Source organism: Microcaecilia unicolor, chromosome 1 (assembly GCF_901765095.1).
Source record: "Microcaecilia unicolor chromosome 1, aMicUni1.1, whole genome shotgun sequence".
NCBI lineage: Eukaryota > Metazoa > Chordata > Amphibia > Gymnophiona > Siphonopidae > Microcaecilia > Microcaecilia unicolor.
The window spans coordinates 575,038,092-575,050,873 of NC_044031.1; the positions used below are offsets into that span (position 1 = coordinate 575,038,092).

At 45.7% G+C, this 12,782-nt stretch overlaps 1 protein-coding gene across 1 annotated transcript in view; it reads right to left on the bottom strand.

Moving 5' to 3' along the window:
• Window positions 1-12,782, bottom strand: part of TAF2 (TATA-box binding protein associated factor 2) — a 377,955-nt gene that overhangs the window by 150,897 nt on the left and 214,276 nt on the right. Inside the window, exons 17-18 of the mRNA XM_030218511.1 lie at window positions 12,568-12,708; window positions 3,140-3,250 (exon numbers count right to left, since the gene is read on the bottom strand). Of these exons, the coding sequence (XP_030074371.1) occupies window positions 3,140-3,250; window positions 12,568-12,708 (252 nt within the window). The remainder of the gene's footprint in view (window positions 1-3,139; window positions 3,251-12,567; window positions 12,709-12,782) is intronic.

The following is a 12,782-nucleotide window of genomic DNA, read 5'->3' on the forward strand; positions in this document are numbered from 1 at the left end:
TTTCGTGGTGACAGTGGTCCCAGCTGCCTTGAGATCATTGACAAGTTCCCCCCTTGTAGTTGTAGGCTGATTTCTAACCTTCCTCATGATCAAGGATACCCCACGAGGTGAGATTTTGCGTGGAGCCCCAGATCTTTGTTGATTGACAGTCATTTTGTACTTCTTCCATTTTCTTACTATGGCACCAACAGTTGTCTCCTTCTCGCCCAGCGTCTTACTGATGGTTTTGTAGCCCATTCCAGCCTTGTGCAGGTGTATGATCTTGTCCCTGACATCCTTAGACAGCTCCTTGCTCTTGGCCATTTTGTAGAGGTTACAGTCTGACTGATTCACTGAGTCTGTGGACAGGTGTCTTTCATACAGGTGACCATTGCCGACAGCTGTCTGTCATGCAGGTAACGAGTTGATTTGGAGCATCTACCTGGTCTGTAGGGGCCAGATCTCTTACTGGTTGGTGGGGGATCAAATACTTATTTCCCTCTGCAGAATGCAAATAAATTCATATACTTTCCACAATGTGATTTTCCGGATTTAATTTGTGATGTGCTATCTCTCACTGTTACCAATAACCTACCCTTCAATTATGGGCTGCTCATGTCTTTGTCAGTGGGCAAACTTACAAAATCAGCAAGGGATCAAATACTTATTTCCACCACTGTAGGACACGAGCTGAGAGGCCTGAAATATCTTCTGACCAAAAGAGTCCAAAGTTCCAGCTTCTCTGCCCAGGGGCACCGAAGAATAGTCTCTAGAACTCTTGGCCCTTTTAAGAGTGGATTCAACCACCAGGGAATGATGAGGCAGCTGAGGCTTTTCAAACCCTGGGGTAATCTGAATCCGGAGCATTGTGTCAATCTTTTTGGGAAGTACCGGGACAGACAGAGGAGACTCACAATTCTACATAAGAACCTCCTACAAGATCTCAAGCAGCAGGGCCTTCACAGCTTCTCTAAGAAGAAATATAGTCCAGGACCTCCAGCATCTTGGCCCTGGGCTTTTCCGTCTCCAAAGGAAATGGAATGGCAGCCGCCATTTTCTTGACAAAAGAGGGAAAGGTAAAGCTCTCTAGAGGAGACTTTCTCCTTTCCTGTGGAGGGGAGGGGTCAGAGGGAATACCAAAGAAGTACCGTGGATTCTCGGTGTCAGACAAATACTCTGGATGGAAGAGCTGAGACTGAGCCTGCCTTGACTTACAGAAGCCATGTTCTTGACAGGGCATCAAGAAGTCGGCTCCCTCCTCGACTCCAGTGAAGCTTTCTCCACCGACATTGAGGAAGTACTGGTTTGGGTGGCAGCTGAAACTGGGGCCGCATGCACCGCAGGCTGAGGGCCAAGCGAGGCCACCACAAGAAGCAAGGCAGGCGCAAGCACTCTCAATATCAATGCAGTCTGAAACAGGATACCAGCCAGGAGCTCAATGAGAAAGGCCTGGATGCGCTCATTGAGGACTAACACCGATAAAGGCTGGGGTGCCACTGTGATCAAGATGGGAGGCTGGTCCTAGATGTAGAGATCGGCACCTCATGTATGGAGGGGAAGCGGTCCTCCTGGTGCCAATGCTTCTCGGGTGCCGAATCCCTCGACACCCCAGAGCTCCTTGCACTGTGTGTCGAAGAGTATCAGTGCCGATGCTTCTTGCCTTTGCGTAAAGCTGGTCATCGAGGCTCCTTGGTGCCGACGAGGACCACGTCGAAAGTTGGTCCCGGGTGCCTCGGTGCCAAGGTAGGTGGAGACCCACTCGATGCACACTGCTCCCAGTGTCAACAGATCTAGAAAACTACATACCAATGCCCCCAATGCTGATGCAATACCCAATGTCGATGCCAGTGTAGCCGATGTCGACGTTGAGAATTCGGACCTGGCTCCAAAAATCTTCTCATGCTGAGCCTCTCTGGACAACTGGGTCCTTTTCTTCATGCAAAGACACAGGACACAATTGGAAGGGCTATGGTGAGGCCCTAGACAATGAAGACTCCAAGAATGGGTGCCCATTCCAGAGATGGTCCTATTGCACCGAGTACAGTGCTTAAAGCCACTGTGAACTCTCGTGGACATGGACAGAAAAAATTCCGTGGTCAAATCAAACAACTTGATGGTGCTGAAAAAGGAGCAAAGCACCAGAGAAAAAAAAAGAACGGGAGAACCCAGCCGAAGTCAAGGTCTGAAAGCGGCCTAATGACAAAGAAAATAAAGGAAACCTAGAAGTGGGAAAAAAAGTAAACTAAAGCACTACAGGTAAGGCGAAAAGGGGAACCCAAACATGGAAACAGCAAAATACAGCACAAAAACATAGTAACATAGTAGATGATGGCAGAAAAAGACCTGCATGGTCCATCCAGTCTGCCCAACAAGATAACTCATATTTGCTACTTTTTGTGTATACCCTACTTTGATTTGTACCTGTGCTTTTCAGGGCACAGACCGTATAAGTCTGCCCAGCACTGTCCCCGCCTCCCAACCACCGGCTCTGGCACAGATTGTATAAGTCTGCCCAGCACTATCCTCGCCTCCCAACCATCGGCTCTGGCACAGACCATACAAATCTGCCCAGCACTATCCCCGCCTCCCAACCACCAGCCCCGCCTCCCAATCTCGACTAAGCTCCTGAGGCCAAAAGGCCTCAAAAAGCTGTTTAGGACCGAGCTGTGAAGAGCAGAAGCGAAATGCAACCACTCACCACAGTAAAAAAAAAAAAAAAGAATTGTGGTAACTGCGCTCTCGCAGTGGCCGGAAAGGTACTCGCACATACACAGTAGAGTATGTCTCGCACTCCACAAAGCTCTTGCTAGCTTGTCATAAGCTCCGGACCGGGCAATGTGGGACCGCGTTACCCACTTGTGAGAATTATGGCCTGCTTGTCCTCGGGAGAAGGCGATGAGGCATATTTTCAAAGCACTTTGGGAGGCTAATTTCCATAGGTTTCTATGGAACTTTGGGAGGCTAAGTGCTTTGAAAATGAGCCTGATAGTATACTACTTACATTGTCAACACAATACGTAATAAAACATTTTAATAGACAGCATAGGGTATAAGCAAAAACAGAAGATACAGATATGTTGAGTATAAGAGAAGTTAGAAAATAAGGGCACTAATTAAAGAAAGTTGATACTTGTGTCAAAATATATCAGTTTTACCTTACCTTGTTCTTCCTGTTGTCATTGTACTTGATAAGGTCTAAAATAAATGCTAAGACTTCTTTAGGGCAAAGATTGTGAACATCTCTCAGCAGTGCCATGGCAACGGGCATAATCTGTTTGGAAAATAAACGGTAGTCATTCATAGAGACAAATGGTTCTACTGCAGTATATCAAGACTTTCACTAAAACAGAATCTGGCCAAGATTCACAAAATCTCAGATAACTGCCTTCTTGAATTGAAAATGAATGTGGTAAGACAATCCTATACATTGTCTGCAGCATCTTGAAACAAATGTTCAGCTTGAAATGAAAATAGTTAAGCCATAATAACAGTGTTACACATCTTAGCTAAAAAAAAATAATAATAAATAAAAATGTTAGAATTTGACTAGTGTCCTCCAGTCTTAGAAACAGCATGAAAATTTCAGAAGCTCAAGTTATTTATTCATTCATTCATTCCATTTATGCCTCATAAATCTGGTACCAGATCACTCAATGTGGTTAATATGCAAAAAATGAAACTTTTTCTACTCATCAACTCGAAGTAGAAAGAAACCTTCAAAATCTACATATATCACAACTGGATATCAGCATTTCTAGAATGAGTAAAAGCACACACATGAAAATATGTCATCATCAGAGATGGGGAAAATAAATAGCAATCCAGAATAATGATCCTAAAATCCCTATCATGATTCAGAGAGAAAATGTTTTGATTATGTTCCCAGATCCATTTCATCAGAGGCTAAGGTACTAATCTTGTGATTGTATAAGTGCAGGCTCCAGTTAGTTAACCTGTCTGATGGAACTGGCCCAATAGCTCAGGGGAAGTATTGTATGCTGCCCTGTGGAAAAACTTGGTTCAGTTCTCAGATCAGTACCAAAACTCCACAGGTCAGCTGGAACCTGGGCTACTGCATAGGAATGTTCATAGCTTCTTGGGATGGGCATATTTCTGACAATACTAACAAATATAACAGAATGGTGACACATTGTGGCCAACTCAGGAGCTACATTATCTGGAATCTGGAGGACATTTTGGTTTGTTGCCCCTGATCAGGGAGTGTTGTTGGATGGAGTGATTTGTAAAATGGACATAAAATTTGGCCCAAATGGCTCACTGCAAAGTTAGGGCTTAATAGATTTAGGGGAGTGAAGAACTTTTGTGCACGAAATAGGAGCAGGACTTTTCTGATCGCATGTGATGATCTTAAGGTGGCCAAACAGGTAGAAAAGGTGATGGCGAAAGCTAGAAGGATGCTTGGGTGCACCAGGGGCATAGCCACGGGTGGGCCTGGGCCCACCCACTTTGGGCTCGGGCCCACCCAGCAACGGTGCAACTCAGCCAACGAAAAAGCGCGAATTCAGCTCCCTCCTCCCAGCCACCCGCCGGCGCGCCGCAAGTTTTGTTCCCTCCCGGCCTGCTCCCTTCCCCTTCCATCCCCGTCGGACGTCTGCAAAGGAGCCGCACGCTGCCACCGCTACACAACTGCTTCCTTCCAGCCTCACCTTTTCTGATACTCTTTCTGAAGAGGCGGGGCCGGGGCCATCCGCACGCTGCTATGAGTGCTTCCTCTGCGCTGGCCCCGCCTCTTCAGAAAGAGTATCGGAAAAGGTGAGGCCGGCCGGAAGGAAGCAGTTGTATAGCGGCAGCGTGCGACTCCGCTGCAGACATCCGGCGGGGATGGAAGGGGAGGGAGGGCCTGCGGCGTGCCGGCAGGTGCTTGGAGGTGGGAGAGAACGACGATGATGGCGAAAAGGTGCAGCTGCAGCATGTCAGCGGGTGGCTGGGGGGAGAGGGAAAAAAGGTGCAGCATGCTGGCAGGTGGCTTGAGGGGTCAGGGAGAGACAGGAGCACTGTGGGATGAGGGAGTGAGAGGGTAGTGCTATGTGGGGTGGAGGAATGGAGAGATGCTGCAAGGCGAAAGAGAGGGAGAATTGTTGGATATGGGTGGGGTGGGGTGGGAAGAGGGAGGGAAAGGCTGCATAGGAGTGGTAAAGGACCAGAGAGAAAAAAAAGTGTTGGACATGGAAGTGGAAGGAAAGGAAGGAGAGATGACAGGGGAAAAGTTTAACATGGCATTAAGGTGAGGGGAAGGAAGGATGGACAGATGCTGATTGTGTGTGTGCATGGGGGGGGGGGGGGGGGAAGAGATGTTAGACCAGGGGCTCAGGGCAGGGAGAGGGAGAAAAGTTGGACATGAAGGTGGAGGAGAGGAGAGGAGAGATGCACAAGCGGGGGAGGGGAGAAAGAGGGAAGATGGATCCAGGGAGAGAAGATGGACAATGGATGGTAGGGAAGAGAAAGGGAAAATGCTGAACAATGGGGGGAGGGGGAAAGATGGGATAGGAAGATGCTGGTGGTGGAAGGTAAATGGGATAGAGAGATATCAGGCTAGAGGGTGAGGATGAGAGAAAGAGGGAACAGATGCTGGGCTGGAAGGGTGGAGGGAGGGAGACACTGGGAATGGTGGAAAGCATGGGGAAGAGGCCCAAGGAGCGGAGATGGCAAGGAAATAAATGAAAGAACAGTGATTACAAGGGTAGAAATATGGTAATGGTGCGTAGATTGAAGATGGAAAGGAATGACAGGCTGGCAAGGAGAGAGATGGGGAATGGGAGAGCTAGTGGGTGAAAGGAAATGGAAATGTGATAGATATCTGAAAAGTAAAAAGAAGGAAAAGATTTAGAAAGAGGATGAAATTTGAGTGTACAGAGGCAGAAAAGAAAGAAAGAAAAGAGCTAAAATGGAAAGATCAATATTTCAGAGGCAGGTGTAGTGAGAAAATGAAATGGAAGGAGAAAAAAGACAAATGGACAGCCGCTTTAAGAATTAGCAGAAGACAGGAAAGCGGGAAAGAGAAATTGGAACCAACATGATGGAAAAATAAAATGTCCAGACAATAAAGGTAGAAAAATCATTTTATTTTGAATGTTTTAAATGGAATATGTTAGCTTTGGGAAATGTGCAAAGTGGATGTCTTTTTATTGTGTTAAGTAGAAAAGGAAATGCGCTTTTGTCTTTTTTTTTCTCCAGTGTTGCAGTGCATGCTGAGGGTTCCCAGTTCAATTTTGTCTACATATTTTTATTTCTAATTTGTGATCCCTTGTTCTGTAATTTGTGAGGGTCTGTCAGTGTGACTGTAATGGCAGGTGAAGAGATTGGAGAGGAGAGGGAATTGGGGGAGGGGCTTCTTTATTTTCTACCCTGGTCACCAGCTGAACCTTGCTGTGGCTAGTGGGGATCCCCAAGTCTTGCCAGCTGGAGATCTCTTCTGGGGCTGGCCGGAGCTGCTTTCTGCCGAGCTTTGCAGATGGGGGCAGCATCCTGGAGCCACTGACAACTAAGCATGTATGGGGTGCTGGCATCAGTGGCTCGAGGAGTTGCTACTGCCTGCTGGGCTTGGCGGGGAGGAGTTCTGGCCATCTCTGGTGGAGGTCCCCAGCTGACGGAGATTGGGGATCCTCATCAGCTAAAGTATTTATATTTTGAGTTGGGAAGTGCTGGGGGAGAGGGGGAAAGAGAAAATTTCGTGCCCACCTACTTTGTGCTCAGGCCCACCCAAAATTGGTTGCCTGGCTAGGCCACTGGGGTGCACAGGGAGAGGATTGGCCAGTAGGAAAAAGCTCCAGGAGATTGATCTAAAGATTTGTTTCCTGGCGGGACCAAACTCCTTGAGTGTGAAGCCCATCTACATGAGCTCCCCATCCCAGTACGATGCATTGGTTGTCAGCACCTTTTGCGACTGAGGAATCTGGAATGGAAGACCCAGAGTCAAATTGGACCGAATTGTCCACGACTGAAGGGAGAGTACAAGCTCCGGGGACACTTGGATGACATCCTCTAGACTCCCCGCGGCTTGATACCACTGAGAAGCCAGATCTCATGTGCAAGCGTGCCATGGGTGTAATGTACACTATGGAAGCCATGTGGCCCAACAATCTCAACATCTGCTGAGCAGTAACCTTAAAGATTAGGGTTTAAAAGAGGAATTGTAGGATACTGATACACACAGTTAGAATTTTAAAATAAAAAAGGCAAGCAAACTTTATTAGCTAGTCTCCATATCCTTTTCCCCATAGTTTTAAAACTTTGAAGTTTCTGCCACAGCATTAACAGAAGTGCCCAGTTCAGTCCACATTTCCTCCCACCCCTAGCTCAACTTTTCATTTATAGTCAATTATTCTAATTAAGACAACAAGAGGGGAATTTTCAATTTTCATTAGAGTTTGAATTACATTTAATTAGTTTCTATGAAGCAAACCCTAAATAAATTACAAATCACACCATCTGATATCCCTGGTACCTTAAGAAGTTTTAATTAAATATAATACTAACATGCAGACAGTAGTCCAGCAGTGAGAGGGGTGCTATCCAGTCTTTTGCATTGAGTGTCACATGTATGATTATCTCTCATCTGGTGAGATGTCAATGTGTGTGTGCTCGATGCAAAGAGCTCCTAACTCGCAGAGAATGAGTCTGTTCTCTTGAGGCTAGAGTGGCAGACTTGGGAGGAGCTGAGGAAGACAGAGAGGTACAAAGAGGAGGCCTACAGGGACGTTGTAGAGAAGTCCCACCTTCAATCTGGAAGCCCCTGTGCTGCCTTGGAGGAGGGCGGCCTTCTAATAGGAGAGCATCACCCCGGTAAGGCTGGAAGTAATCCTGTAGACAGGACCAGCATACCAGGGAAAGCAATATTCTCTCGCACCAAGGATGTGTCTCCAGGAGCTACTGCCCAGGTGGGAAGTGTTAGGACGCCTGTTGTAGTTGGTGATTCGATTATTAGGCTTGTAGATAGCTGGGTGGCTGGTGGACGTAAGGATCGCTTGGTTACTTGCCTGCCTGGTGTGAAGGTGGCAGACTTCACACGTCACCTAGATAGGATTTTAGATAGTGCTGGGGAGAAGCCGGCTGTCTTGGTACATGTGGGTACCAGTAACATAGGAAAATGTGGGAGAGAGGTCTGAAAGCCAAATTTAGACTCTTAGGTAGAAAGTTCAAATCCAGAACCTCTAGGGTAGCATTTTCTGAAGTGCTACCCGTTCCACGCAGAGGGCCCAAGAGACAGGCAGAGCTCTGGAGTTTCAATGAGAGGATGAGACGATGGTGCTGGGAGGAGGGTTTTAGATTTGTTAGGAACAGGACAACATTCTGGGGAAGGGGGAGCCTATTTCAAAAGGATGGGCTCCATCTTAACCAGGGTCGGACCAGGCTGCTGGAATCGACATTTAAAAAGTAGATAGAGCAGCTTTTAAACTAGAACCTGGGGGAAGGCAGACAGTCACTTAAAAGCGCATGGTTTGGAATAAGGTATCTTTCAAAGATATCACCAAAACAGGAAAGATAGGGTATCCCGACAGTGAGGTTGCAAAAGAGACCATAGTAGATCAGGTGTCCTTAAATAAAAATCAGACAAAAGATTGCAAATTAATACTGTCAAATACTGAGCATGATGTAAATAGGAACAACAAACATAGTTTGAAATGTCTAAGCCTAAGAAATAAGATGGGAGAGTTAGAATATATTGCACTAAATGAAAAATTAGATATAATAGGCAACTCTGAGACCTAGTGGAAGGAGGATAACCATTGGGACACTGTCATACCGGGATACAAATTATATCGTAGTGATAGGGTGGATCGAATTGGTGGAGGGGTAGAATTGTATGTTAAGGAGGGCCTTAAATCAAATAGATTGAAAATTCTACAGGAAACAAAACACATCTTGGAATCCCTATGGATTGAAATTCCATCTGTAAAGAGGAAAAGGATAGTGATAGGAGTGTTCTACCGTTCGCCTGGCCAGGATGAACAGACGGAAATTAGGGAGGCTAACAAACTGGGCAACACGATAATAATGGGTGATTTTAATTACCCCGTTATTGACTGGGTAAATGTAACATCAGGGCATACTATGCAGGTAAAATTTCTTGACGAAATCAAGGACTGCTTTATGGAGCAGCTAGTACAGCAGACAAGAGAAGGAAAAATTCTAGACCTAGTACATAGTGGAGCACATGATCTGGTGCTGGAAGTAATGATGATGGGACCACTTGATAACAGTGATCATAATATGATCAGATTTGATATTAGCACTGGAGTAAGTATACACAGGAAATCCAATACGTTTCAAAAAGGAGACTATGATAAAATTAGAACGATGAAAAATAATCTTAGAGGAGCAGCTGTGAAGGTCAAAAATTTACATCAGGCGTGGATGCTGTTTAAAAATACCATCCTGGAAGCCCAGGCCAAATATATTCCGTATATTAAAAAAGGAGGGAGGAAACCAAATGACAGCCAGCATGGTTAAAAAGTGAGGTGAAGGGTGAAGGAAGCTATTAGAGCTAAAAGAAAATCCTTCAAAAAATGGAAGAAGGAATCGACTGAAAATAATAAGAAACAGCATAAGGAATGTCAATTCAAATGCAAAGTGCTGAGAAGGAAAGCAAAGAGGGACTTTGAAAAAAAGATTGTGTTGGCGGCAAAAACACATAGCAAAATCTTTTTTAACCATATTAAAAGCATGAAGCTGGCAGAAGAATCAGTTGGGCCACTAGATGACCATGGACCTCACAAACCCAGGTTCATCGTGGATCCTATACTGGGTATCAATTTTCTTGGGGACCACAGGAACCGAGGGGATGCCCAGTTCCGTACAAGGACTGCCTTGAGTGCCTCATGGAGATGAGTCGTCACTGCCTCCCTTAGGAGGGGAGGTTTAGTCCAGTACCTCGAGCATCCTCCATTTCTACGGGGAATGGCATCAGCCATTTCTAGTAGAAAATATGTGAAAGAGAGGCTCTCAGGTGGAGACAGTCTTTCTCTCAGGTGGAGAGGAGGGCTCAGAAGGAATCCCATAGGACTCGTCGGAGGAAAAGTAAGTGGGATCCTCTTCTGATACCCATAAGCGTTCCTACTCGGTGTCAGATATTTATTTATTTGTGACATTTAAATCCCATATTATCCCAAACAAATTTGCGTTCAATGTGGCTTATAATAAACAGTATAGGATACATAAAGAATAATGCATAAGAAAGTAATTTGTTGTAAGAAATCCAATTTTACAATGCAGTACCATAAACATACTGAGATAGCTATGGATGTTTAACATTTAGAAAATCTATTATGAATGAGAAATTGTACATGAAACGAAGAGAAAGTTAATGGTAAATAGAGTAATAACCAATTCAGGTAATAATTAATTGTTTGAGATATGGTTATTCTTTGTGAGGGTTTGTTTGAATAGGAACGGTTTGAGGATTTTGCAGAATCTAGTGTATTCCAGTATATTTCTTATTTTGGGTGGTAAGGAGTTCCACCATTTGGTTCCTAGGTAAGTGAAGTCTGCAGAGTGAACAGTTTTGTAGATCACTTTTTCTGCAATTTGGGAAGTGTAGTCTGAGACAGTTTCTTGCCTCATATTTAGTTGTTTCTTTGAGGTAAGTTTATTAAATGGTACCATATAGTCTGCAGCTGTGCCATTTAGGATTTGAAAGATAAAGGTACATAATTTGAAGGTGATTCTCGCTTTGATGGGAAGCCAGTGTAATTTGATTAATAAAGGGAAGGCACTTTCAAAACGAAAGATTTTGTATATGAACCTGGATAGCACCTCCCTAAGGGATGTCTGAGGCTGGGCCCGCCTTGATGCCAAGGAGCCATGTGCTCGAGAGCGGCGTTGAAAAACTGGCTCCCGTCTTGACTCTGGCGAAGCTTCCTCTACCAGAGTCGAGGGGGTGCTGGCTTGGATGGCTGTCAACATCGGTGCTGGAATCAGGGGCCACACCGCAGGCTGAGGGACAGGCGGGGCCACAGCAGGAGGTATGGTAGGTGCAAGCACTCCCAATACCGACGCACATCGCTGCACAAGGCCATCCAGAAGCTCAGGGAGCAAGGCCTGGATGCACTCATCAAGGGCCGCCATTGGGAAAGACTTTGGTGTTGGTTGAGGCACAGGCGGCAGAATTGCTGGGGCCAGTGAAGGAGCAGGATCTCAGTTGCTTGGAGATGCATGCATCGGCACCTCCTGGATAGAGGGGGAGCAGTCCTCCCAGCATAGATGCTTCTTGGGGGCTGAATCCCTCGGCGCCCCGGAGCTCCCGGCACCATATATCGAGGGAGATCAGTGACGGTGCTTCTTGGCCTTTGCCCGATGCACATCACCCATGCTCCTCAGTGCCAACGAGGACGACATCGAATCCTCCCATCGCCTCGAGGTCGGGTCCGACAATGGATGGTCCTGGGGGGTCTGCATAGCAGAAGGCCTCTAGACAGGTGGAGACCCACCCAATGCCTCACTGCTCCCAGTGTCACGGGGTCTCGAAGCAGCCATTCCTACCTTGACTCCTGATGCCAGTGCAACTCTCAACGTCAATGCCTACACCTCCAACCTCGATGCTGATGCTGAGAAACCGGACCTGGCTCCAAAAATCTTCTCACGTTGAGCTTCCCGGGAAATCTGGGTCCTCTTCTTCATACGAAGATAGAGGACACAGTTGGTAGAGCTATGGTCAGGCCCAAGGCACTGGCGACACCAAGAATGGGTGTCCTTCCTTGAGATGGTCTGCTTGCACCGAGTACAACGCTTGAAGCCACTGGCAGTCTTCGTGGACATGGAAGGAAAAAACCATACCAGCTAAATCAAAAGACGCAATGGTGCCTGAAAAAAAGGGGAAAGGCACAAAAAGGAAAAGAACCGACCAGGCAGGCCTAAAAACGGCCTGTGTCAAAAAATAAAGGAAACTTAAACGCGGGGCAAAAACTAGAAAATAAAGGCCTCTTTTTTTATTTTTTAGAAAAAACAAAACAAGCAGGTAGAAAAAACAGCCAACAAGCACTCAAAAAATAAGAAACGCTCTGACTGGGCATGTGAGGAGAAACCACAAAAAGCAGCTGCTCCTCATGCGGAAAAAACTAAACTAAGGTGGGCGCGTTTGCGTGCCGGGCAGGAAGGCATTTACGTATGCACGCTGAAGCGTGCCTCGTGCTCCTAAAACCTCTGGATTTTTCTATAGCAAATTTACCAAGTGATGCGGGTCGGCATCTACCCACTTATGACAAGAAACAAGACTGCTTGTCCTCTGAGAATGGAAATTACATCTCAAATGATTCTATGGACAATGAAATAGATGGGTACAATATGATAATCTCTCCGCTGTCATAATCCGACTCGTGTAATATTATTGCACTGATTAGTGGTAAGGATACATACCGATTAGTTTTTCACATAATGCCTCTGCTCTGCTACGGCCATATCATATCCAGGTTTTGAGGAAATTCTATTCTATTTCCAGTCTTAAAAGAGCCAGGCATATATTAATCATCCTATATGTAAGCATCACTTCATTAAAAAAATTCTTAGTATAAAGCAAAAACAAATATATTACAGTAAACGCAAACTTTGTAAATACAAAAGAAACTCATTTACCTTCTGTAAAAAGTAACTTTGGAAGTTCATAAAGTTGTTGGTCTTCACAATGTTTGGACAACTCTTACAACAGAACATGCGTGTGAAAAGTGATTTCATGGCTGGAGGGCCTGTCCAGGTACTCACCATTGAGTTTGCAATCTGTGAAAATGATAGTAATGCTATTTTCCATGTAAACATCAATGTAAATTATCCTAGCATGAAACACACTCAAA